At 42.5% G+C, this 25219-nt stretch overlaps 1 protein-coding gene across 1 annotated transcript; it reads right to left on the reverse strand.

Moving 5' to 3' along the window:
* Positions 1-481: 481 nt before the first annotated feature.
* On the reverse strand, positions 482-24297 carry rab11fip3 (RAB11 family interacting protein 3 (class II)). Its single transcript, XM_058061828.2, has 14 exons — positions 21976-24297; positions 16226-16319; positions 14113-14189; positions 10556-10728; positions 7327-7518; positions 5225-5362; positions 4666-4701; positions 4465-4558; positions 4142-4386; positions 2949-3030; positions 2722-2859; positions 2404-2559; positions 2185-2325; positions 482-2098 (listed from the first exon to the last, which is right to left on the reverse strand). Exons 1-14 carry the CDS (start codon positions 23293-23295, stop codon positions 1985-1987), a joined length of 3000 nt encoding a protein of 999 aa, XP_057917811.2. The 5' UTR covers positions 23296-24297; the 3' UTR covers positions 482-1984.
* Between the last annotated feature and the right edge of the window lie 922 nt (positions 24298-25219).

Here is a 25219-nt window from a genome sequence, read left to right on the forward strand (position 1 = left end):
TATGAATACTTAAATCTTTCTTTATTTTATATTCCCATGTCACACAATGAATGGCAAGTCATGCACTACACATGTAGTGACGGTGTTGCCTGGAACCTTTCTTTGGACACTGGAGGTGATATGTAGAAGAAGGGGAGGAAAAAAGATGAATATTTACAATTTCATTATTGATCATTTAAACAAAAGGGTGGCTGTGAGTTGGTCTTTTTTGTTTCTAGAGCGCAGGCAGTGTTTCAGACTATTTGTTTGACTTCCTTCAAGGTCAGTGTGATGAATAACTGGGAAAAATTAACACATCTTTGGTCATTGTGAAACCAGGATTTTACAGGAATCTGTTAAAGTGCAATAAGCTCTGCCAGAAGGGAATGTTGTCATTTGGACCATCCATCCTATTAGTGTTCCAATTGTCACGCAAATAGATGAGCAAGAGTATGAATTGTTAGATTTGTAAAGCTTGAATGATTCTGTAAGTGGGGGAAAATGTTGTAAGAGGGTATAATCACTCAGTAGACTGAACTGTACAATGAAAATCAGTGTTTCCATGCAGTACCTGACTCCAAACAGGAAGATGACTCTAGAAGCTCTATAATAAAGACCCTCGAGTGGTCACAGCGATACACAGAAGAATGCAGAGACCTTCACTTACAAACTGCTATTGAGCCTTTGAAATGATATGAACATTTCTCTTCCCCCCCAAACACATGTTACTTAAATAACCGCATCAAAACAAAGTGTTATCTTTGTATCGGACGCTGAATAAATATGTGTTATGAAAATGATGGTGCTGTACACGCTACATGCTAGAGAATATAGGCAGCCTTGTCATTTCTCTCACCTCAAGATGTTTGTTGTTGTTCCCCTCAAGACTAAAAAAATACCTAGAATCTAGAATGAGTGTAGAAAAAACTTTACAAGTCATTTACATCCAAGGCCATATTCCATGGAGTGGCAGGTGAAGAAATGTTTTGTGCAGAAAGCAAAGCTGGACTCTTACACCATGAGTGTCCATTTCTTAAGGTCCATGGTCCGTTTGTTCTTGAAGAGTGGAGCATCGGTGCAGTGTTGTGCGACACGTTGGGGGGCGGGGGGGAGATGCTCGAAGAAATAAAGTTCCATGCAAGTCGATGATTACATGGCTATCCCACGACGTGCAAAAGTGTTATTTCCACATGTATGATTGCCTCATAGGTTGGTCGTCGTATGAGCCCACACCTGAGTGTGTGTTAAATCCCACAACGTATATTCATCTTCATTTACAATTGAATCCCTTTAAGAAAAAAAATAGTGCAACTATAATATTCTTCACATATAACCAGTTAAACATATTTTCAGTCTTAACAGTTTCACTTGTGCAGAAAAAAATCACTATCTTTCACTCAGCAAGAGAAGATTGGAGTCAGGCTGTAGCCCACCTGAGCTCCAGGACTCTGTTTCATTGTAAAATAATAATAATGAGATGATCCAAGTTATAGACCACACAATTCCACCGTTGAGGGCAAATAAAAAGAGGTCACATCAAACACAAAAACAAAACCCTCAGGGCATTTTTCCTCCTCTACTCCAAGAAATGTCCCTCAATTGGGTTGACTGGAAATAAACTGACCAGTGCTTCATACAGCTTCTTCAACACGAGTCAGCATCCTGCCTGACAATTCCAGTTGCAAGTGAGGCAAGTGCGGTATTATTATATGCAGGACACATGTGATCACCTCTGATTTTTAAGGCCTTCAAGGTATACAATTGCCTAATCCTTCACTTTGAGTGACACCTTAAGGGCTGGGAAAGGGGGTGGTTAAATTTCAAACATTCATCGAGAAGTGCAGGGGTTCCTCGGGTTCCTCTGGCCAATAACATGGAAGTCATCAGAACCTGAGGCGCATTGCGCATTACACACACACACACACACACACACACACACACACACAAATTGTATTTCTCAGAGGGGTTATTGTTGTTTTCTGTCATAAAAATGTCACTGTGGTGCCTATTTGACTTCAAGAATAGAAGGGTTGGACTCCATAATGGCCACTATTATTTTATCAATGTAGTCCTGGAGCCTGTAGTTGATCTCCTCCTGTTTGTGGATGGCCTCCATTAACTGGGACATAGAAAAAAAAAGGTTAGTGGAGATAAATGAGTTGGAATGGTGATGAAAATAAAAAGACCCACTGCACTGTAGATTACCTCAGAGCGGGACACAGAGTTAATTTCAGCTGCCAGAGAGTCTGAAAATGAGGCCGACATGAGGTTCTTTGCTCCCTGGATGCTCAGGTTGATGATCTGGCCGTTCAGCTCGTCATTCTGCTCCTTTAGGCTGCGGTTGTCCTAGAGAAGAATATTGGTACATCTACTATGAAACATGACAACAGCACAGGAGAGCACTGAAAAGACGGAATAGTTCACCTGTTTGAGTCGTTTGATCTCTTGCTCCAGTTCTGCTTCACGGGTGCGGGTCTGGTACTCCTGCAGTCCAGCACCGGGTGTGCGTCCCCTTTTTGCTTCGGCCTCCAGCTTGTATAACTGCAAGTGCTCAAGCTGTTTGCGCAGGTCCTCAATCAGCTGCAATAGATGACAAGATATTCGAATAATGTATCACTGTGTTTATTTTGTGTAAGTAAGCAGTTGTCCGTGTAGCATTATAGAGTGTGCATACAGGAAACGTCTTACCTACATGCATGCAAATTACAAGCTCACCAAAGTCTGGAGTTGCTAATAGCCCACCTCCTGTGTGCTCTCCTTCTCTTTCTGGTTCTGATGACGCTCATAGCTCAGTTTGTCAGCCATCTTCTGGCGGGACTCCATCTCCTCCTTCCACCTGTCGGTCATCACGTCTGTTTCATCTTCAAGCCTCTGTTTCTCCTGGAAAAAAAAAACAAGATATATCGGTTGAGGGAAGACATCCAGGTTTGATTGGGGCAAAGGGGATGGAAGACAGCCATGACACTCACTTCCTCTAATCTCTCAATGTTGGCTCGTAAACAAGGAACACATGACCTCAGCTCGCTGTTCTCTTCATCCAGTTGCTGCATTCTGGAGAGTAAGCAAACATTTATATTTATATACACGCTATAAAAATGCATAAAGTTCCCTCACATATCAGCAACTAAACGCATGCTGCAGCTCACTGCCACACGGTGGCAGCATAGAGCCGTTACCATACCAAGAAACAGCTTCAGTACAATAAGACATACCATAAAACTTGGATGTACTAGTGTGGAGACTGTAAAGCCGTATATATTTAGGCGGGGTCTACTCGAATACAACACTCCAGTGGCAGAGCTGGAACTACGGGGTAATAACTATAAAAGCAATATTCACTCGCTAAATGTACTGCAAAAAAGGGTAGTAAGGATAATTCATAATGCCACCTACAGAGAACATACTAACTCCTTATTTCTAAAATCACAAATACTTACACTTGCTGATATAGTTCATCTTCAAACAGCTAAAATAATGCGTAAGGCTAAAAATAACCAATTAGTTAAAAATGTCATCCAATACTTCTCTACAGGAGAGGAGAAATATGATCTCAGGGAAGAACTACATTTGAAACACTTCTATGCTAGGACTACGTTAAAAAGCCATAGTATTTCAGTATGTGGAATCAAACTATGGAATGGATTGAGTAAGACCCTCAAACAATGCACAACGATGAGCCAATTCAAGAAACAATACAAGCAGTTGATGTTTGCTAAATACAAGGATGAAGAGTCTTGAACCAGTCATGATGTGCTATATATATATCACTATATTGACACTTACTATGGTACCCATTATGTCATTGGATGCTCATATCACCTCGTACTTCGGTACGTGACAAAAATAAATAAATAAATAAAATAAAAATAATAAAAATAAATGAAAAAACATCAATTACATAAAAAAAACCTTCAACTATATTAGGAAAGCAGGAAGTGAACAAATGTAACAGTTACTGATTGTAAAAGTACCAGATGGAGGGGTAGGATTTAATAAGCTTTGCTTCTTCCTACTCCTTTTGGACATGTGGAACTGTGAACTGATTATGTGATGCGCTCAATTGTAATCTGATGCACGTTCAAATGAAATAAAACCATTACCATTTTCGTGATATAACGTGTAAGGGAATTGCCAGTAGGTTTTTGAATGATCAGGAATGTACCTGGTCTGCAAGTTCTCCACCTCCATCCCCCTCTCTCTCTCCATCTTGCTCAGTGCCTCCTTGTGACGCCGTGTCTCGTGGTGCAGCTGCTCATCCGCGAGAAGCTCCTGCTCCTTCAACTGCTCCTCCAAGGCGTTGGCACGGTGCACCAGATGAAGATTCTCCTGCCGCAAGCGAGCGTGCTGCTCCCCCGAAGCTTCGGACTCCTTCTCCAGCTCGGCCACACGCCTCTCGAGCAGCAGCATCTGCAAAGTGTTTAGTCAAGAGTTAGAGGAACGCCATTTCATCCGAAGCACCTGTTTCGACAACAAATGACCTCCCACCTTATCTGTGATGTCATTATCGGCCAGCTCCAGGATGTCACGTGTCAAGTCGCTCACTGTGTCCAGTGTCATTGAGCTGTTCTGCAGAAGATGTCTATAAGGAGCAAAGTGGAGCTCAACATCTGACAAACTTTGTAAGCTTATTAAATATTTGTTTCCTTAGCCATCTAAAACAAAATTAACCTTACAGACTTTGCTTACCTTGCCACCTTCTTGCTGGACAGTCTCTTGCCAGCACTGGATGGGAAGAAGAACAACAGGAGTGCGGTCAGGAAGCAAAGAGTGAGAGAAAGGAGACACTATCTTTTGATAGTCCGCTTATCTGCGCCGTCCCTTTCTGCTAATAGAGCAAAAGGGGCTTGACACATTCTAACTCTATTAGAGTGAAAATCATACACAGTAACACAGCAAACTATGACTTTTAAAGCAAATCTAGAAAGTGCTGATCAAGGCTCAGTTTTCCCAGCCAAATCATGGGACATGAGTATAAAAAGAAAGCTACTATTTATAAAGATTTTCATGTATAATATGGTCCTTTCACCATTTTTACAACTGAAAGCAGAGCAAATAGGATTTCTGGGCTACTTCTGGGTTCCAGTAACTCTACTGCTACTGGCCACACAATCTTTGAAATTATGTGGTGTGTGTTGTACGCAAATGTAACACAACATGCACACACACACACACACACACAGACAACGGGTATGTGCATTAATCTAATCAACACTGCACACATGGCCAAGGGGCAGAGTTGTGTTACCTAGTCATCTCTAGGAAATTGAGGCGAGTGGAGAGGTCCTCGAGGCGACTTATTTGTTTGTGACACTGGCTACAGAAAAAGTCCAGCGCCTCCTCTCTAAGGAAGCTCTGAAAGCAGTCAGGGAAAGGAGCAGGTGCGCTGGAAGAAGGAGGGGAAAAGAAGGAGAGGAGGAGAAGGAAGTGGTGAGTGACAGACAAGCAAGGGATGCATCAAGGTGGGAAGAAGATCCCTCAGGTATGTTGGGGTAAAGTGTGAGGGCTCCATGAGGAGGACTGTGGAGGGTGACTGGGGGGGGGGGGGTGTAAAGACGCTGTAATAACATTTCCTATTCTTGCAAGATAAACCCAAAAAATCTACTCCCTCATCGAAAACACATTAGATACACAATGGAGTAAAGCCATGGAGAAGCCTGTGTGCTGTACGCATGGCAATGATGCTGATTGTTCATTCAAGGAGTGAGTCATCCCTTCCATTATGCAACTATCTGGTGCAGGTTTCTGTTTGCTAAGGGCTTGTCCAAGTGTCATATGCACTGATATCCTGAACAATTTATTGCTACCTTACAAGTGGATGCCCGTGCATTTTCACAAGTCAGGTCACAGGTCATCAAACAGGCTTATGACACATGTCGATAAATAATGGGGTGTGTGTATGTAGGCGGCGCTGCAGAGCAAACTGACCCACTCACAGCCAGTGGGTGAAGTTTGAGGGATGCAGTATTATTTTCTGAAACAAATTCAACAATCCGGGTTGCACGGCGATTGAGTGGTTAGCGCGAAGACCTCACAGCGAGGAGACCCGAGTTCAATCCCACCCTCGGCCATCTCTGTGTGGAGTTTGCATGTTCTCCCCGTGCATGCGTGGGTTTTCTCCGGGTACTCCGGTTTCCTCCCACATTCCAAAAACATGCTAGGTTAATTGGCGACTCCAAATTGTCCATAGGTATGAATGTGAGTGTGAATGGTTGTTTGTCTATATGTGCCCTGTGATTGGCTGGCCACCAGTCCAGGGTGTACCCCGCCTCTCGCCCAAAGACAGCTGGGATAGGCTCCAGCATCCCCAGCGACCCTCGTGAGGATAAGCGGTAGAAAATGAATGAATGAATATTACATTTTAGGGATGCATGGCAGACTAGTGGTTAGCACACAGGCCTCACAGCTAGGAGACCCAAGTTCAATTCCACCTCAGCCATTGCTGTCCATAGGTATGAATATGAGTGTGAATGGTTGTTTGTCTATATGTGCCCTGTGATTGGCTGGCCACCAGTCCAGGGTGTACCCTGCCTCTCGCCCGAAGACAGCTGGGATAGGCTCCAGCACCCCCGCTACCCTTGTGAGGATAAGCAGTAGAAAATGAATGATTGAAATTCAACAATCCCATTAATACTCAGAAAACTGAGTACAAAAGCACTCATCATAAATACTACATTGAAAAATGTATTGTTGTCTCACGTGATCGTAAAATCCTAATCCGAGTTTCCCTAATTCCTACATTCCAGGCAATGGTTTATTCTAATTAGGCATTTGAGTACATTTCCTTGATCCACTATAAGTATCATGATGGATGGGAGAAACTCTCTCGGAATGTTCTCAGCTCCTGCTTCCAACCCTGTGTCATACTGAGCGGAATAACGCTGCCTGGAGGAGTTGTGCAATATTAGCCATGAGTTGCAAACTAGTTGATACTAAATCAGGCAGGGAGTGCGTTGGTTTCAGTAAATACTTTCAAAACATGATTTTATTAATGACAGCCATATAATAGTCACTAGAACGTCTGTAAAAAGAAACTCACAGTCGTGTGAATGTTTGGAACTAAAGCTAAGCTACAGAAAACCGCAGTGAGACGAATAATGAACTATGTAGTCACTTATCTCGACCTTCACCGCAGAAGGAGACAGACAAATAATGCAGGAAATAGTGCAGGAAAGGACGTCTGCAGATATCTTATCACATTTTGACCTCAACGTGTTTCAAAAGGTGGCATTCGGGCCACAACAGTGCCAATTAAAAACAACTCTCTAATCAAGTCTTATAGTCTTTTTCAGTGAAATACCACTGCAGTGTCCCTCATTTCAAAAGAATGTCTTTGATTGAAAATAGTACCTGGGAGAGAGCAGAGAGGAGACATTGATCTGCTGAGGTGTCTGCACCAGTGGGGAGTCGGCCACGCCCTCCTCATTGCGCTCCACCAGCAGCTCTGAGGTATTGCTCTCCCCGAAATCTTCAAAGTGCTCCTCCTCGCCACTGATGACGGTCACCACAGAGGGATTGTGCAGTTCAGAGTTGAGGGAGAAACTGTGAGAGGAAGCATACAACCATCCTCAACTATATGGGTAGAGTCTTAGAGTCGTTAGTTTCCAGATGGTAAAGTCATAACTACTAGTTATATCCCAGTTTCACTTGCACGGTGTTGTTTCTTGACAAGGGTGTCCAGTCAAACCTTGGTTTTCGTACGCCCCATATGTATCATATAGTTTTTGCCAAAATATTGCCTCGGTTTTCATACTCAGTGTTGGTTTTCATATTCCCTTTGCCTAGTAGTGTATTGTTCCGCAAACAAAGCCCCCTATGCATTGCTGTCGAACTGTCTGTGCATTTTTTTACAGAGTACGACTGTTAAATAACCCTCCATGTGGGTGCTGAGAAACACAATTCAATTCCATCTCTGCTTGAATAAATGACTAAAGAAATAAGAAAGAGTCACATTGGAGAGGCTGAAAACAGAGGATACTTACACTTTTGTTGTCAATTAATTGGATAATCGATTAATCATCAATTACCGGATTTTCCGGACTATATGTTGCACTTTTTTTCATAAGTTGGCTGTTCTTGTGACTTATACTCCAGAGTGACTTATAAATGAAAAAAAACTGTTATGTTACATAAACACTGGACACCTTTTCTGTCCATGTTTATTTTTTGTGTAGCTGAATAACCATTGTGTTAGCATATCTTACACCTGTTCAGCCTGTTCTCTATTCTTTTATTGTTAAAATTTGCCTTCCAAGAGGACGTAATGTCTATTTTGGTCATAAAATAATTTACCCACAAAAAATACGACTTCTACTCCAGAGCGACTTTTAGTCCAGAAAATATGGTAATTCTCAAAACATTGCGACATTACATTACTGGCATGTCACAATTTCTCCTCTCAACCCGTGTGAAAGTGGCACGTTTCTGGCTTCTTAAGTTTAGAAGAAATAAATTGGAGACTAACTTGTTAACGAGTATATCAGAGTTGCAATGTGGTGTAAACAATAATAGTGACTATCGGCATGTTATTTCATTTTCTACAGGGTTACAGGTACTGTTAAAAATTTTGTTTACAAAGTCAAACAGGTTTTCTATTCTCTAAATATGAAAATATTCAATTTATCAACAATCCAATATTGCGGAAATTCATTTAACGCATTTTAACACACATTCAATCTGGCCATAGGAACGGCAGCAAACCGGGCAAGTCTTTGAGGGTAATCTGTTAATTCACATTAATCCTAAAGGCTGCTTTGGCTGCAACAAAATGCCTTGTGCCATGGTGGAAAACCATGATCCTTCAAGATGTGTAGAAGGAATCATAGCGGGATGTTACGGGTTGAGACAAAATAGTTAAGGCTCTTAATTGAGTTGTTTTTACAAAACCAAACATAAAGCCATTGAGAAGATCTGGACATTGATACTAGTACAATATTTTTGTGATCTTCATTTAAAAAAGGAAAGCTGAAAAGCTGGCCTTTCCTGTTTTCAAACAGGATACGTTGAGAACCTCAGCACACTCAGGATGAGGATGTCCAAATCAGCAAAAACAAGCTGCTATCGCCGCAGACAAGGCCCATTTTTGCTTGTTCCCAAGACAGGGAGTATTTTGCTGTTTGATTCACAGATGAAAGCACTGCAGTTAGTGGGGTAGGCGTCGCAAAAAATACTTTAAAAGTTCAAGGACACTTCAGGCTTTTGACTGGGCCTCTGCAGCAGTGCTCTGAGCAAACATTAGGCAGAACCGGTTAAAAAGTAACACTACCAATTTTAAAGCCACTTACCCTTTACCCAGACTCTTCGCGCATGGCCCCATATTGAGGTCCCTCAAACAGAGGGTCGGTGAGGCAAGCGAACGCATCTTAGAACGCCCTCCACTGCCCTGGCGTGAAAGCCTAGGAGCAACTGGAGTTAAAACCCCAGACAACCAGAGTGGAATCCTGAAGTTTTACGATTTAAACCAACTGGAAACAAAAGCAAGACTAGAACAAGGTTCTAGACTTTGCAGAGATCCACCACTCCACAATGCCCCGTGGCGGATGGCACATGGTCTATACCAGCAGACTGAATCAAAGAGGGTCGAGAGGGTTAATCAGATTTGAGGCTAAGCAACAGCCATCAGACAGTCCTGCTGACTGTCTGAGAGCCAAATGTGTGTGGGTACACAGGTGGGGGTGGGTGGAGGCTAATCCAGTTACAGTCTTAATCCCCTGTCCAGTGCATAGTAGCATAGCATGTTTTTTGGTTGAAGGCTCTAGCTTGACTCCAAAACTCAATCAACTTAATGACATTGTCCCACCGGCGTGAATCGGTTCCAAATGCAATTGCTTCAAATTCAACTGATGAGGACAATTCCAGAAATCAATCAACAAAGATCAGATGAGGTTCCACGTTCTGCAACACCGTCACACTGGAATGGCGTTCCTGTCAGCAAGACTGGTGTCAATGGGCAAAGGAGGGAATCAGCTTATTCCAAGAGAAAACAACAAAAGAGCTGAGCTCAACATTTCCTGGAATTCAAGGCTGGAATGGGAAGACCAAAACAATCAGTCACCATATATAACAAAGGCCTGTCATGAAAATCAAGAATTTGTAGCACAATAAATAAAAGCAAACTCAATAATTTTGCCCGCCTTGATAAATTCACCTTCTCATGTGTGTTTGGTTTGCTCCTCTCTGTGTCTCTCTACCAAACAGAGGAGAACGACAACACACTGTAGTCATACTTGATTTGAATAAGAAAAGGGGAAGGCAACACAGTTTTCAAGGACAGCTCAAGTCATCTGGATAAAAAGCTTTCCAACGGCAACAGTTTGTGACAATGTGGGTTTGAATGCATAAACATTTCATTTTGATGTCTATTAAGCAAAATACAGCTGGACCCAAATGCATAAGAATAGTAAGATGGGCGATTATCCTTCATTGCTATCCTTCCGTTTAATCTGCTCGTCTGCTGACTCAAATAGAACCTGAGCGAATGGCGCTGGCACGAACATCACATGATCACTGAGAAGGGTCAACTCCAGGCTAGCCGGCTATTTACCTAGAAATGAATTACCAAGCACTGCTTTATACCAACCTGTTCATGGCGTCTTCAGGGTCGTGAAGCGCCGCCTCGATACCACTGTCCGTGTCCACATCCTCGTGCATCTCGGGGGGCACAAGGGCACCGGTGTCCTCATCTGTGAAGGTCTCACATTCACTGTAGGTACTCTCTGAACCGAGGTATGCACTGTCCGTCACCTCATTTTGCTGCAACAACACAACAAAGAACAGGATACTCATATATTTGCTAGTAGTAATAGTAATAATAGGAGTACTGGTACTCGGGTTTTCAAAGTGGGCATTGAGCATCCCCTCAGAGAGCCCCCATTTGCCTTCAAACTGCATTTTTGTGGCATTTTGTGCTCAACCCAGACTCTCTCACCATAGGATGTAAAAGTAAATTCATTTTATCATTGACATAACTGAAGTTGATTTAATGTTTTGTTGAGAAGACTGCACACACAACAATTTAAAATGGGACCTACTACGCTCATCTTTCGTCCCTTTGTATTGAGTTGTGGGCTCCTATAGAGCAGCTACACACAATAACCGCACAGAAAGCTTTCTAGATATTCCAGAATCTGCACATATTCAGTTGTATTTCTTTGGATTTCGTGATTCCTGAAAACGGTCTGTTTTAATTCCCGCCTGCAGGCACACCCACTCCGCTGAGAGTGGTTACACTCCCAAGTTCTCACAAGAACTTCTGGATAGCTGCCGAACCCATATTTATAGAAGATGATAGACGGTATAAGAGTTGATAATAAACAGAGATTTATATTTTTTGAATGTCCTACAGCCTACAGAACATGCCCACATAAGGAAGCCTGGCACTCTTTGACATCACAAACCGCCAGCGTTAGAATGCCCTCTGAAACTGAGCGTTCAGGCCATCCCAAACTTCTTGCATGTCTGTAATTCCTCTGAACGGGGCAATGGGCTGGAGTTAGTTATTTAGAAAGCAAATTAGTGATACACCTCATAAAAATCTGTTTTGTTTTAATAATATCCTGAGCGGCAATAAAAAAAACAAGCCATGTACCAAAAATGGCCCTTGCGTTGCACTTAAAGGTCCTTAAAAAAATGTTTTCTTTATTTTTCACAAGGTGCTACACAATCCCTCTAGTCTCTTAAGGGAGCCTGATTTCACACTTATATAGAACACTTGTTTATTATTACTTACAAACAATATACACTGTATATCCAATGTAATACTTCATTATGTAACATTTTACATTTTGTGAGGACAATTCTGGATTTCAGCAGCAAGCGAAAAGAATACAAAACAAGACTGTGGGAACAAATGTATCCACAGATGGTGTTTTTCATAAATCTTGGTGGTACTGATGCCAAAAAACAAAAAGCAAAGGACTAACACACCATGAACAGACTTCAGAGGCAATCCCCTGCTATTCAAATCAAGCCTTCAACAAAATGAGATGGAAAAGGCAAGGAACCGAATCTTAAATGTTAGGACGCAACTTTGAGTCTATGGCTACAAAAGCAACAATGAATCCAAGACAGGTGAGTCACAAAGACAAAATGAAACATCAGGAGAAGCTACCCACCATGTCCAGAACCATTCTCCCAAGGCTGAAGTCAGTGACAGGGAAGCTGGCCTTCCCTTAGAGCCTCATCAGCACTATTAGTAACACATCCTTAGCACACGGAGCTCACACTGAGAGAGAGCATGTTTGAAAATGGAAACTACAGTAAATACGTTCAGTTCCGCTGGGTGGTCATGGGGGGGGCGGAGACCAAAGTCCAAAGAGTAGCGTTAGTGAGCTGTAACGCACCTCGAGCGGCAGCAAGATAAAACACCATGACAACTGCTGAACTTAATCAGCTCTATGAGAGTCATTATTACAGTATCAATCAGCAATATCTGAAAGTGCGCAATGAATTTAAGCTTTACATAACTGTTCTCGCTCTGTGCTTCTGGTACCCCTGAACAACATGTGACTGTTCTGGAGTTCAAGTGAGTTGGGTCAAGTCCAACTGCTATTTTTAATTTATAGGTGTGATTTTAAAGTATGAAAGTGAAGGAAAAACTGGGTGGATGTGCGGCTTGCGCCTCGGTTGAACAGTGTCACCTAGCTTGTTTTGAAAGCAAACAGTAACAGAACAGTGTGACCATTGAGGAGGAACCCTTTTCTGCCAGGAACATGAGTGAGAAAAACAAGCCCAGGGACACAGTGGGGGCACCTACTTCAAAAAAAGATGCAGACAAACATTCCTCACAGCTAGGGCTGGGGCGATACATCGATATTATGCTACTTAAAACAAGCATATACCGTATTTTTCGCAACTTTAACTTTCCTCAAAAATCGATGGTGCACTTTGTATGCATTGAGTTCGAAAATCTGTAAAAATATTGGCAGCAATAAACTAATCGGAGAACATGATGTAATACATACAGTTCATACGTCTGCCACAATAACTGGGGTATATATTGATATTAAACCTAGGTTTTACACTCCATAGCATCTCAAAAGTATTCCGCTTTGCAAGTACAGTGGAATCTCAGTTGTCGTAGTTCTTGGTTTATGACAAAAATTTGCCTAAAATAAGAAATAAATCAGAAAGACGCCAAATATGACTGGAAATATTACATTAAGTCAGATACTGCAGTAATACAGCAGAATAAAACTGATGGGACAAGCAATCGGGCCGTGTTTCGAATGCATTGGCGGCACAGGCCAGCAGGGGTCAGGAAAGAGAGGGGGAGATTGCGCCCAAGCCCAGCACATCATGACTGAATGACTGCGAGTACGCCCTCGCAATCATGCATCCACACAAGACTACATTTCCACTCCACACCAAGTGAGCATGTTGGCCACACCAGTGAGACGATTGGGAAGACCTAGGGTTCAAATCTCGTCTTGGGCCTCTCTGTGCATCTCTACATCAGTGCGTGGCTTTTCTCCGTGTACTCTGATTTCCTCCCACATTCCACAAACAGACTCCAAATTATCCATAGGTAGAATGCGAGTATTGTCTATATCTGCCCTGCGATTGGCTGGCGACCAGTCCAGGGTGTACTCTGGAATAGGCTCCAGCATACACCCGTAACACTAGTGAGGATTAGCGGCATAGAAAATGGACACAGTCCTTGAACAGAGCTTGTCGGCACCTGCATAGCTGAATCAGACATGTAAAAAGAAAGCAAGCAGGGCACTGGGTCGCCAGGCGAAGGTTAAAGCAACATGAATCATAACTCCCTATTGTTCAAAGTGCACACACCAGCAGAAACATTTGCATTTTGCAGCAGCCAGCAACAATATGATGGTTAAATATACAAGAGGGACAGGAATGTCAGATATGCTCACCGCAACTGTAAAAACAGTCCGCATTCATGTACTGTAAAAACTCCCGAATTCAATATTTGTTAAAGAATCCTGTGAAGCTTACGTCTGCCAGATGCTAGTCAATGTCAGCCGAACCAGGTTGTTCAGAATATTCTCAGAGTGGTAATGATAGATATATGAGCCGCTTGTTTAATTCCAGCGGTTGGCGTATGAGTGCAAGCGGAGGTCACCCTCAAACTTCCACACCAGCTGGAACTAGCAGCCTCTGTGTGCGGCGCCTCACCTCATCATATTCTTCAGGACATCCCACGGCTCCGTCCCCTGGACTGTAGTTTGCACTGTACAGCTGTGGCTCTGGGCCTGCAAAATAGAGGAGGAGGGGGAGGACGACGTGTTTAATGTGTGCAGAGTAAACATTACATCATTATGTAAAGGAAGCTCTGCAAACACAGGGAAGTGGTGACGTCTGCATACAAACAAAAGGAAAAAAGAAAAAGAAGGGAAATAGATCATGTTAAACTAGAAAGATAACGCAACTTCAGAGTCATAAAGCTGATAAATCCGTCTTGTGCTTTGGCAAGTGAACATTCAGCACATTTGAAGAGTTTGCACTCATGCACAAAGCACAATTATGTAACGTTTACACTCACATTTCAAAGGCTATAGGGTGTCATGTGATGACACGGACATAATACAACAACAATAAAAGGCAAGACCAATCCGATTGGGACCAAAAGGCACCTGAAGACAAGAGGGAAGTAACCCGAGATGGGATGGTGGAGTCCAAAGTAGCCGCCTAAAAGAGCTGTGAAAGAGCAACAAGTAGACTCAGTGGTCTTATGTAATACTCCACATTTGTGCACATTGCCGGCCTTATAAGCAAGATGAGACTGCAGACATGCCACAGCTGCAACAGGGGATGAGGAATTTCCATAAACTGCAGCCTTGTCTTTTCTCAAAAACAAAGACTTGTCTGCAACAAAAGGTCCAAGCACAGGCCGGCAGCAAGTAAAGCAAGTTTTACTTCCAAAGATGCACATAAACAATTCATAGTAAAGCTGAAAGAGAGAGAGTGATGGAGTGACTGTGGGAGATGGCAATCTGATTCATAACTTCAAATTACTAAAAATTGGCAGGAAATTATTGTTATTGGACTGATTCTTGTTTCACATTTATCAACACCCCATAAAAAAATGATGTTATACAGTCAAAAGTCATGCAAATATAGTTTGGGGTTTGATTTAATGCACTAAAGTGTAAAATGTTTGCTATATATACTGTGAAAATGTGAAAAAAATAATATTATTAGGTAGAAGCAGTATTCAAGTGGAATTTTTGGTCCTGACGGCCCTCATCCTTGTATCACAGGCAAGCTCACTTACAAAGTATTATTGTGTATTATTATTATCATGTGTCCTATGTCATTATGGTGGATTCTATACAATGGCAATGATAATGGTTGAATTTCATATGAGCATGCATCAGATTACAATTGAGTGATCAGTTCACAGTTCCACATGTCCAAAAGGAGTAGGAAGAAGCAAAGCTTATTAAATCCTACCCCTCCATCTGGTACTTTTACAATCAGTAACTGTTACATTTGTTCACTTCCTGCTTTCCTAATATAGTATTTTTTGTCACGTACCGAAGTACGAGGTGATATGACCATCCAATGACATAATGGGTACCATAGTAAGTGTCAATATAGTGATATATATATAGCACATCATGACTGGCTCAAGACTCTTCATCCTTGTATTTAGCAAACATCACTATATATTATTGTGATCATGTCGCTAGTGTAATACCAACAGGAAGATATTGTGTGGATAAAGGTTATTTGCACTTACCTGTCACCATTGATTCTCGAATAATGTAATTCTTGAAATGTATACATTTTGAGTTTCTAGTTGCTCCGTGTCATTACTGTTGTCCACCTGTATCTGTTCTTTTTGTTCTTTTCTTTTGTTCTGTTCTTTTTTTTTATGTTTTGTTATTGTGGTACCATATCATGGGGCTGGTAACATTTACAACAGCGCTGCCTCTCTGGCAACTAAAAGCAGAAACAATAAAGAAACATTGGACAGGCCACGGAGAGGAGGAACATTCAATTATTTAGGTGAACAGGACTCTCTGCCCTCAGTCGAGCTCTGAAATGTCGCCAATCTGCTCGCATGTTCGTGCAGCTCAGGCTTTCAAGTTCATGAGTTATTAATGTCGGACGGGTAACTAGATCTATTCAACCCAGAAAAGCTCCAGAAAAAGAGGTATAGTAGTATCAATTTTGGGTGAGCGGATTGAGTGAAGCAGTGTTATGGTGCGTTTATGTCACAACAGATTTCAGTACATTTGCATGACAGGAAACAAAACACTCAAATAAAATGTGTTTGACTGGCCTCCATTGCTGATCGCTGAAATTCCTCTGTGGAAGTCTTCAAAGCTGATGACTCCAAGGCCGCTGGGGTCCAGAAACTTTGTCAGATCTTTTACCTGACGTACAGAAACAGAGAAAGTTTAATGTTTAATTTTATAGATACAATTCAGAATTCACAAGGCTGTGCAAAGTACAACTGTTTTCACATGCTGAAAAAAAAATGAAATGACACTAATAATGTGAAGCAGCTTTTTTTTTGCAGCATCTCTGCACTCCAGTGTAATATGGGTTACATAAGGGCACCTACATACTGTATATTCCATGATGCAGTAACTTAGCAACAAGAGCATGCTTCCGTCACTGCAGCACCTCGGAGAATAAAAATAACACAAAATCTGTGCTTGGGAAAGAATGTGAAGAAACTCCTGGGTCCATCACGGATGCCAAATGTGTGGTGGCCTGCCTTCAAAAAGACGTTTCACACAGCGTGGAGATTCCATCTGCGAGGCTGACAGCTGCAGCGAACAATCAAAATCAACACAAAAATAACACACTACCGCATGCCACGGGACAGAAAAATGACACAAACCCATTATTACAGTGCAATCACACACACAAAATAGACTGAGAGCATGTCCACGCGGTTTCTGTGGGTTCAGACGCGGTTAGACTTCTAGAACGGTCTCTTGTTCGGTAATTCTGTATCAGTTACGCATACAAACAAGCTGATCTGCTCAGCAATGCTGAGCTCTGACTAGGGGCATTAAGAAGGCTTGAACGGCTAATGAACACGGCAGCGGCCTTTGTGGCTTATGACAGATGTTGGCCTGGTTAATTAAAGCCAATGGAGAAATCAACGAATGGTGCTTCATATATAAAGCAAGCTTATGAAACTCCTGTTGCCATGATAAGAACTTTCCATAGTCTGGTAGTCACAAAATTAATATGGCTATGGCTAATATGGCTAATCTTTTCCATTTCACAGCGGAGCAATGTGTTCCGTGTAGCTATATGCAGAAATGGCTCTGGGGGGTGAGGTGAGAAAGCGGAGGTGTGACTGCAGAGTCTTGATGGCGGTTTCTACACTGTACTAAAGAATGAACATTGAACAGTTATTACTTCTGTAGGCAAAACAAAACAAAAAGCTCTGCTTAGCCGAGCATTGAAGGCATTGTGGTTTTTCCACTTTCCTCTATTTGTGCCTAATCAGTAAGGGGGGCAAGCCTGAGCACCCCCACACAGACCACTGTGGTGCTTATCCCCTGGGAGGAAAATACGCTTTTAGTGCAAGAGTTTTCCTAAGGGGCTTTTTACGATGCTTCTCATCTGAAACACTGATAACATGATAATACGTTGCTGAGAAAGAGTGGTTTTAAAGCTGAAGATTTACTTTACATCCAGTAGACACAAGGGGACCTAAAAAGGGGACATTTCAGGCCAATGAACATTCCAATGTGGATTAGAGGGGCAGTGCATAAAAGGCAGGAGGGCTGGCTAAAGTGGGGAGGGTAGTGTCTACGGACATTGCCGACCCAATCAAGGGGGCTGTGGGTTGTCGTCGCACAATTGGGGTCAAAACTAGTCATCGTGGCCGTTACAAAGTGCAGTAGGTTCTGTTTTAATGTGGTATCCTATGGAATATTAATATAAATATTAACATTAAGAGTCAACGACATAAAAATCTCCTTCAGGCAATATCTCTTTCAGACAAACATACCGGCTGATGAAAACGTGCATTAAGAGTTTGTTTAGCACTGACTGTGTACGTGTGTGTGACTGCTATCATTCATTCATTTTCTACCACTTATCCTCACGAGTGTCGCGGGGGGTGTTGGAGCCTAAAAACCGCAGTACCCGGAGAAAACCCACGCATGCACGGGGAGAACATGCAAACTCCACACAGAGATGGCCGAGGGTGGAATAGAACTCGGGTCTCCTTGCTGTGAGGCCTGCGGACTAACCACACAAGTAGATGCAGCCATCTACTTATTCATTCATTCATTTTCTACCGCTTATCCTAACTTCGGTCTCAGCGGTGCTAGAGCCTATCCCAGCTGTCAGGGGACACCCTGGACTGGTAGACAAACAACCATTCACACTCACATTGGACAATATGGAGTCGCCAATTAACCTAGCATGTTTTTGGAATGTGGGAGGAAACCGGAGTACCCGGAGAAAACCCACGCATGCATGGGGAGAACATGCAAACTCCACACAGAGATGACCGAGGGTGGAATTGAACCCTGGTCTCCTAGATGTGAGGTCTGCGCGCTAACCACTCGGCTTGCGCACTAACCACTCGACCGCCGTGCAGCCGGGACTGCTATCATATCCTGGAATAATTCTAAAAGGAAAAAAAAAGATTTCCATGCTAAAACTGGACGTGTATGCAAAAACTGGAGCACAAAAGTTGCAGTGGGACAGGGTCAAACAAAGCAAACATCTGGCCCCATGTCTGAATGACTGACTGGTCTATGTCTTTACATAAATGTGAATTGTTCACGGTATTCTCTGCCAGATCTAAACTGTTCATACATTTGCATCTAAGTGCTACAGTATATAATAATCCAATGAGTCAAATGGCTGCTAAAATAACTGGTGTTCCTACTCTGGTCAACTTCAAAATCTCCCTAAGCAGATGTGATTAGGCAGGCACCATTCAAGTGTTTGTCCAGATAAGGCAACCCCCACCAGTTCTTGAGCTCCCCGAGTAAATGCCATACAGACTCATAAAAAGGGAATATGTGTTATGTAACATCGCAAAGACAATTTCATGAAAGCTTTTTATGAACAATCAGGAAATGACACACTATGGAGGGTTTTCCATAGCTCTTAGAGACTATGAGAAGAAGAATTCATAAACAAAAAAAGCCAAAGCACACCTATGAATTAAAACATAGTGGGAGTTCTCCCTCCCACAACAACAGGTGGAGTTAAAATTCAGTCGCCTAACGTGACAATAGCCTGGCTTTCACGAAGGACGTCTGACTCAGGAAAACACATTTTACCCTTAATCCTTCACAATTCCCAGCGCGAGACATGATCTGCGACCAGGCTGAATGGACACAGAAAGAAACGGTTATCCGGAAATTCTTGTAAATTCACTTTTATGCCACCAGTATTACAATTTGAAAACTTTCGGCATTGCAGGGTTGCTGTTAGATAAAACTTAAACCCATAATGTTGTCTGCATTGTCTTTTTAACTTTTTAACTACCTCACGAATAAGCACATTGAAAACAGTCACTAAGTTTACTCATTCATTCATTTTTTACCGCTTTTTCCTCACGAGGGTCGCAGGGGGTGCTGGAGCCTATCCCAGCTGTCTTCGGGCGAGAGGCGGGGTACACCCTGGACTGGTCGCCAGCCAATCACAGGGCACATATAGACAAACAACCATTCACACTCACATTCATACCTATGGACAATTTGGAGTGGCCAATTAACCTAGCATGTTTTTGGAATGTGGGAGGAAACCGGAGTACCCGGAGAAAACCCACGCATGCACGGGGAGAACATGCAAACTCCACACAGAGATGGCCGAGGGTGGGAATTGGGAATTTAACCCTGGTCTCCTAGCTGTGAGGTCTGCGCGCTAACCACTAGACCGCCGTGCCGCCCCACTAAGTTTACACTAACATTACGTAGCATGTTACATGCTAATCGGGTCAGTGTTTTGTTTACTTCAGTTACCAGTTAGGCTACATCAGCGACAGCCTGTAACTATTTGCAAGCAGTGTAAATACAAGCCAGACAGGTATAGCCAATCTGAAAATGGATCTTATTTTTATGTTGTTGATACTCACATTCATACCTATGGACAATTTGGAGTCGGCAATTAACCTAGCATGTTTTTGGAATGTGGGAGGAAACCGGAGTCAGCCCACGCATGCGCGGGGAGAACATGCAAACTACACACCCAGATGGCCGAGGGTAGAATTGAACTCGGATCTCCTAACTCATTTACACATGTAACTCACTAGCAAGATCTCATAGTGTATAGACTGGTCATATATCTCATCTCATATTTCATATTATCTTGCAAACTGTATTTGTATATAACTCTGGGTAAAATTGTTAATTCTTGTGTTGTTTATATTGCTTATTTTTTATATTGTGTATTTTGTACAGCTTAACTGATTCTGTTCTCTTGCTGCTGTGCAATGCAAATTTCCCCACTGAGGGACGAATAAAGGCATATCTTATCTTATCTTATTTTATCTAGCTGTGAGGCCTGCGCGCTAACCACTCTCCACCGTGCAGCCAAAACACCTGCAATTTAACATTATTCAATAATTATTTTCACAACACAAACTGTGTTGTTGCGATAAATAGGTGAGGGTCGCGTGTGGAATAACTGGATGGAGATACCATATTTTCCGGACTGTAAGTCGCACTTTTTTTTCAAAGGTTGGCTGTTCCTACAATTTATACTCCAGAGCGACTTATAAATGAAAAAAACGTTTATGTTCCATAAATTATGTGTTAGCATATCTTACACCTATTCAGCCTGTTCTCTATTCTTTTACTGTTAAAACTTGCCTTCCAAGAGGATGTAATGTCTGTTTTGGTCACGTCATTTGTAAAATAAATTACCTGCAAAAAATGCGAATTACACTCCAGTGCAACTTATGTATGTTTTTTACCTAATTATGCATTTTTGGCCTTGTGCGACTTATACTCTGGAGCAACTTATAGTCCAGAAAATACAGTAATCACTAAAGCAAATACCATGCAAATGAGAACATGAGCGTTTTGCTATTTGACATATGGAGGAAATGCCAGGCCAATGTAACCAATATGTTTGACAGATGCATTTTGATCATAACCCAAATCCCCTGGAACTGAATGCATGACAAACTAATCCATGAAGGGCTTTTCGTCACGTGACATTGAGCCGTTTTTCTATTTATTTTTTTAACCACAGGAAACTGGGAACGGATGGCAGTAAATACACAGAACTGACACGTAAATGAAATAAACAGTTCCCGGCTTGCTCACGCCTATTTAACAAATGAGAGTGACAGCACCGTGGTCGCCCAGCTGCCTTTGGGTGAGAGGCGGGGTACCACCCTGGAGTGGTCACCAGCCAATCACAGGGCACATATAGACAAACAACCATTCACACTCACATTCATACCTATGGACAATTTGTAGTCGCCAATTAACCTAGCATGCATGTTTTGGGAATGTGGGAGTACCCAGAAAAGAACCCATGCAGGCAAATCGAACTCATGTCTTCCCAATCCCCTGACTGTGTGGCCAACAGGCTAACCACTCGACCACCGTGGGGGCCACTATTTCACTCATTACAGCTTATCTCCTAATGGGACAATACCATAGATGTGGAATTTAGATATACATTAATACATGTATACATATACATTGTAAAGCAGTACTGTCCTCTGAAAATGAGTCAACACTCCATTGTTACCTAAATGGTTGGCAAACGGAAGCAGTGAACATGTCCAAATCATGTCCAAAGTATCAATATTTTGTATAAGCATCATTATGTAGCACTGATGCTCATTTGAGATCATCAGAATTCATATTTACCTCCTCAGTCACGTCGGCCCCCAAACCACAACACTATAACCACTCACTGTGTTGCCAGCTGTTTAGACAATAATGGTCATGTTCTGAGACATTTTCAGTATACCAGCTGTACACCGACTACTCTAAAATATATCCTTGTTTGATTACTATACTATTAAAAGATGTTTGCGTAATCTGATGCTATCTTCAGACAGAAAGTCAAGTGACAACCTCTCACCTGATCAGCCCCGTAGGCGGCAGCAAATTCCATAAACTCCTCAATGCGAACGAAGCCATCTCCATCCTGGTCTAAAGCGTCAAATACAGTTTTAAGTGGCGAGGATTCCGTCTCCTGCGTGTTCGCAGCTGAAACCACCGGCAGTGAGTCATCTCCCACCATTTTAGAGAGGGAAACCTTGTCCACACTTTGCTCACTAGCCCATTTAGTCTCCTCGGTAGATGTTTCTTCCCTGTTTGCCAAATTGGGAGCGATGTCATCGTCGACTCCCTCCTTTGGTTCCGAGTTCCAATGTCCCTCATCAGGACTGAAGCACAGATCCAATGCTATTGCCTCATTGGCTTCATTTTTTATTTCATTTTCCATCAAATCTTTTGCCGTACTCTCCACAGAAAAGCTCCTGAGGTCAGCGTGAATGAAGGCATCCTCGGGTGACGAAATCACAGACGAGTCACCTTCGCCTCGTTGCCCTAAAGTCCTGAATTGACCTGCATGTTCCACGTGGGAATCCTCTGATAGATTCAACAGTTCACCAGCACAGTGAAGTGTCAGCGCTCTGTCAGGATCTGGATACTCCAAATCCATCAAAGGCACAGATCCTTGAAGACACGTCAGTGGCGTGCTGCCGTCGGGTAGCTCTTGCAGCGTTGAGCTACTGTTTACCGGCAGAGATGTCACTTGATCTGGGAATGAACCTTTGTCTTCAGTTTCACATGACAAAATCACCCTGCCCTCCTTCTGTGACGGTGCTTCATTGACATCATGTGACACACCTGAAGACTCTGACGTGGCAAGAGCCTGATCGTGTGGGAGATCTAGGGAAATAAGTGACTCTCCTGGGTTTGTATCACAATTCCAGTTTAATTGCGAACAAACTGTGGTACTGCTACTGTCAGTCTGTTCAGCGAGGAGATCGCTGCCCCTGAGAGAGGCCTCCTCGAATGCAAAGTTTTTCCCGACCACATCAGTGAGGTTGGGAGAAAACAGCCACGAGAGCGTGAATTCATTGGCTTCATCGGGTTCCTTGTTTCTTTCCGAGTGTGGCAATGTCTCTTCTTGTAAATCAGGTGAATGACGTCCGTCAAAAAACAAATCTCCACAGGGATAATCAGAAATGTATAAAAGTTGATTTAACTCGACTGGTTTGTCCTGCTTGTCGCTTGGTTGGGCTGTCAGGTTCTGGTCTCCAAAATGCAAACCTGTCTGATCAGTATTGTTTGGACAAAGGACACCTCCATTGTCTGAATCCAAGGTGAGAAATCCAAGAGGAAATGCTTGCTGTGAATGCCCCAAAGGGCTAGACACGACTGTGGGTTCCATTTCTGTTTAGCTACCTTATCTCACCGGGTTCTTCAAAATCCAGTCTTGCAACCCAACTGCCATATTCTAAATAACGTGTGTAAATTCGTGTATATTATGGGTGACAATGCTAGCTTGTTTCTCAATGGGAGAAAATGGCTAAACTTCACGGACTGTAAATCCCGTTTAACCTAAATGTTTGCCAACGTATTAGCCAATCCATTTTAAACCATACTTAAATATTAGTCCACACTTGGTGGTTGATATTTAATCGACCCAAACACACTTTAATATCTAGTCAGAAAGCTAACAAAGAGGGCAAAATAAATGCGAGTTAAATGAAGACACAACTGTTTGTAAACATTAGCCTACTTAGCTGATTCATCCCTACCGAGCTAATTAGTATGTGAGTAAACAGCAATAAGAAGAAACCGTTCGCGGGAGAAGAATCCAACAAGACGATGTAAAATTATAATCCTCTCCATTCGGCGTTTATTTGCAAGCCAAACGCTTCTCCTCAAAGGAACGTATTCCCGCAACTAGCCTTCAAACTCCTCCTTCCAGCATCCCAAGCTCCCTGTCCATTGGCTAAACGTCTAGCTAGCTAGCCAAATTAGCCTATTAGCTCGCTAACAGGCCAAACAGTCCGCTCGTCTTCTAAGTCCTCGTTGGTGTCGCCCAAAGGTCGGTGTGGATGTCGCTTGATATACGATGTAGCTGCGGAGGTCGTCACTTATTTGCCAGTCCAAGGTGATATCTACATTTGTCGTTTTGCGGCAAACGAGAATCCACCTGTGTCCCTTTCCCTCAAGAAGGCCAGCCGAACACCGAGACGATCATCCCTCATCCAAAAAACAACAACCGCCTAGCAGGAAAACATGTCCACAAAATAGCCAAAAAACGAATTAAATCAGCGGTGAGATGCTCCAACGTTTTCAGATGTCGACCACTGTCACGTACCAGCATCAGCATCAGGCGCGTCCCATCTCTCCTCCTACTTCTCATCATCGTCACCCTCCTCCTTCTGCAGCAGCATATATTATGACGTTTCACGCAAGCGTACAAAATACCCTGCAGTGTTACAGGCTTTTTTATAGTGATTTCTAATGCTAACCTACATGCTAAATTAGCAAAACATGACGTAGAATTTGGGTATATACATATGGCGCCCCGTCTTTTCAAAGACTCGTCCACAAGCACATGAATTAGGGGCTTCTGGTCAATGACATTCATTAAATGCTGAATGTTATTGCATGCAAAGTAAACCATTTATATTTATGCAATCTGTTACTCGTAACAGTGCAAGTACAATCCATTTAAACCTATTTATAACACTATACACCGTATGTAGTGTAATTGGAAATGCTAGTGTTTTGGCGTCCTCATGTGGCGTACATCGGTACTGATCGTCAGGAATTCGTATTAGAAATCTAGGAAATTCTTCTTGTGCAGATCGAGGTACTTGAAGGCACTCCAGCGGGTATTTGAGATATAGAAAAACAGTGGAGGGGGATAAGCATTATTAGCAATATTTACATATTTAATATATTAATATATTAATATAATTAATATATAATTCATTTATTCATTTTCTACCGCTTTTTCCTCAATAGGGTTGTGGGGGGTGCTGGAGCCTATCCCAGCTGTCTTCGGGCTAGAGGCGGGGTACACCCTGGACAGGTCGCCAGCCAATCACAGGGCACATATAGACAAACAACCATTCACACTCACATTCATACCTATGGATAATTTGGAGTCACCAACCAACCTAGCATGTTTTTGGAATGTGGGAGGAAACCGGAGGACCCGGGGAAAAAAAAATATTACATATTTACTTATTACATATATTTAATATTTATTAAGCAGGTCATTATGGTCTACTTAACTATATGTTTTTACACTTACATTAACATTGGACATGGAAAAAACACTAAGCATTGTGTAT

The sequence above is a fragment of the Doryrhamphus excisus genome, unplaced genomic scaffold (genome assembly GCF_037039965.1).
Source record: "Doryrhamphus excisus strain RoL-2023G ecotype Guam unplaced genomic scaffold, RoL_Dexc_Guam_v1.1 HiC_scaffold_24, whole genome shotgun sequence".
Taxonomy (NCBI): Eukaryota; Metazoa; Chordata; class Actinopteri; order Syngnathiformes; family Syngnathidae; genus Doryrhamphus; species Doryrhamphus excisus.

What these genes read in the sequence shown, in the direction of transcription:
- rab11fip3 (XM_058061828.2), bottom strand. Translation starts at nt 23,295, where the DNA reads ATGGAACCCACAGTCGTGTCTAGCCCTTTGGGGCATTCACAGCAAGCA. An exon ending in CCGCCTACGGGGCTGATCAG is followed by an intron (nt 16,320 to 21,975) that starts GTGAGAGGTTGT and finishes TCTGTACGTCAG; the next exon opens with GTAAAAGATCTGACAAAGTT. An exon ending in ACTCTGTGTCCCGCTCTGAG is followed by an intron (nt 2,099 to 2,184) that starts GTAATCTACAGT and finishes TCTATGTCCCAG; the next exon opens with TTAATGGAGGCCATCCACAA.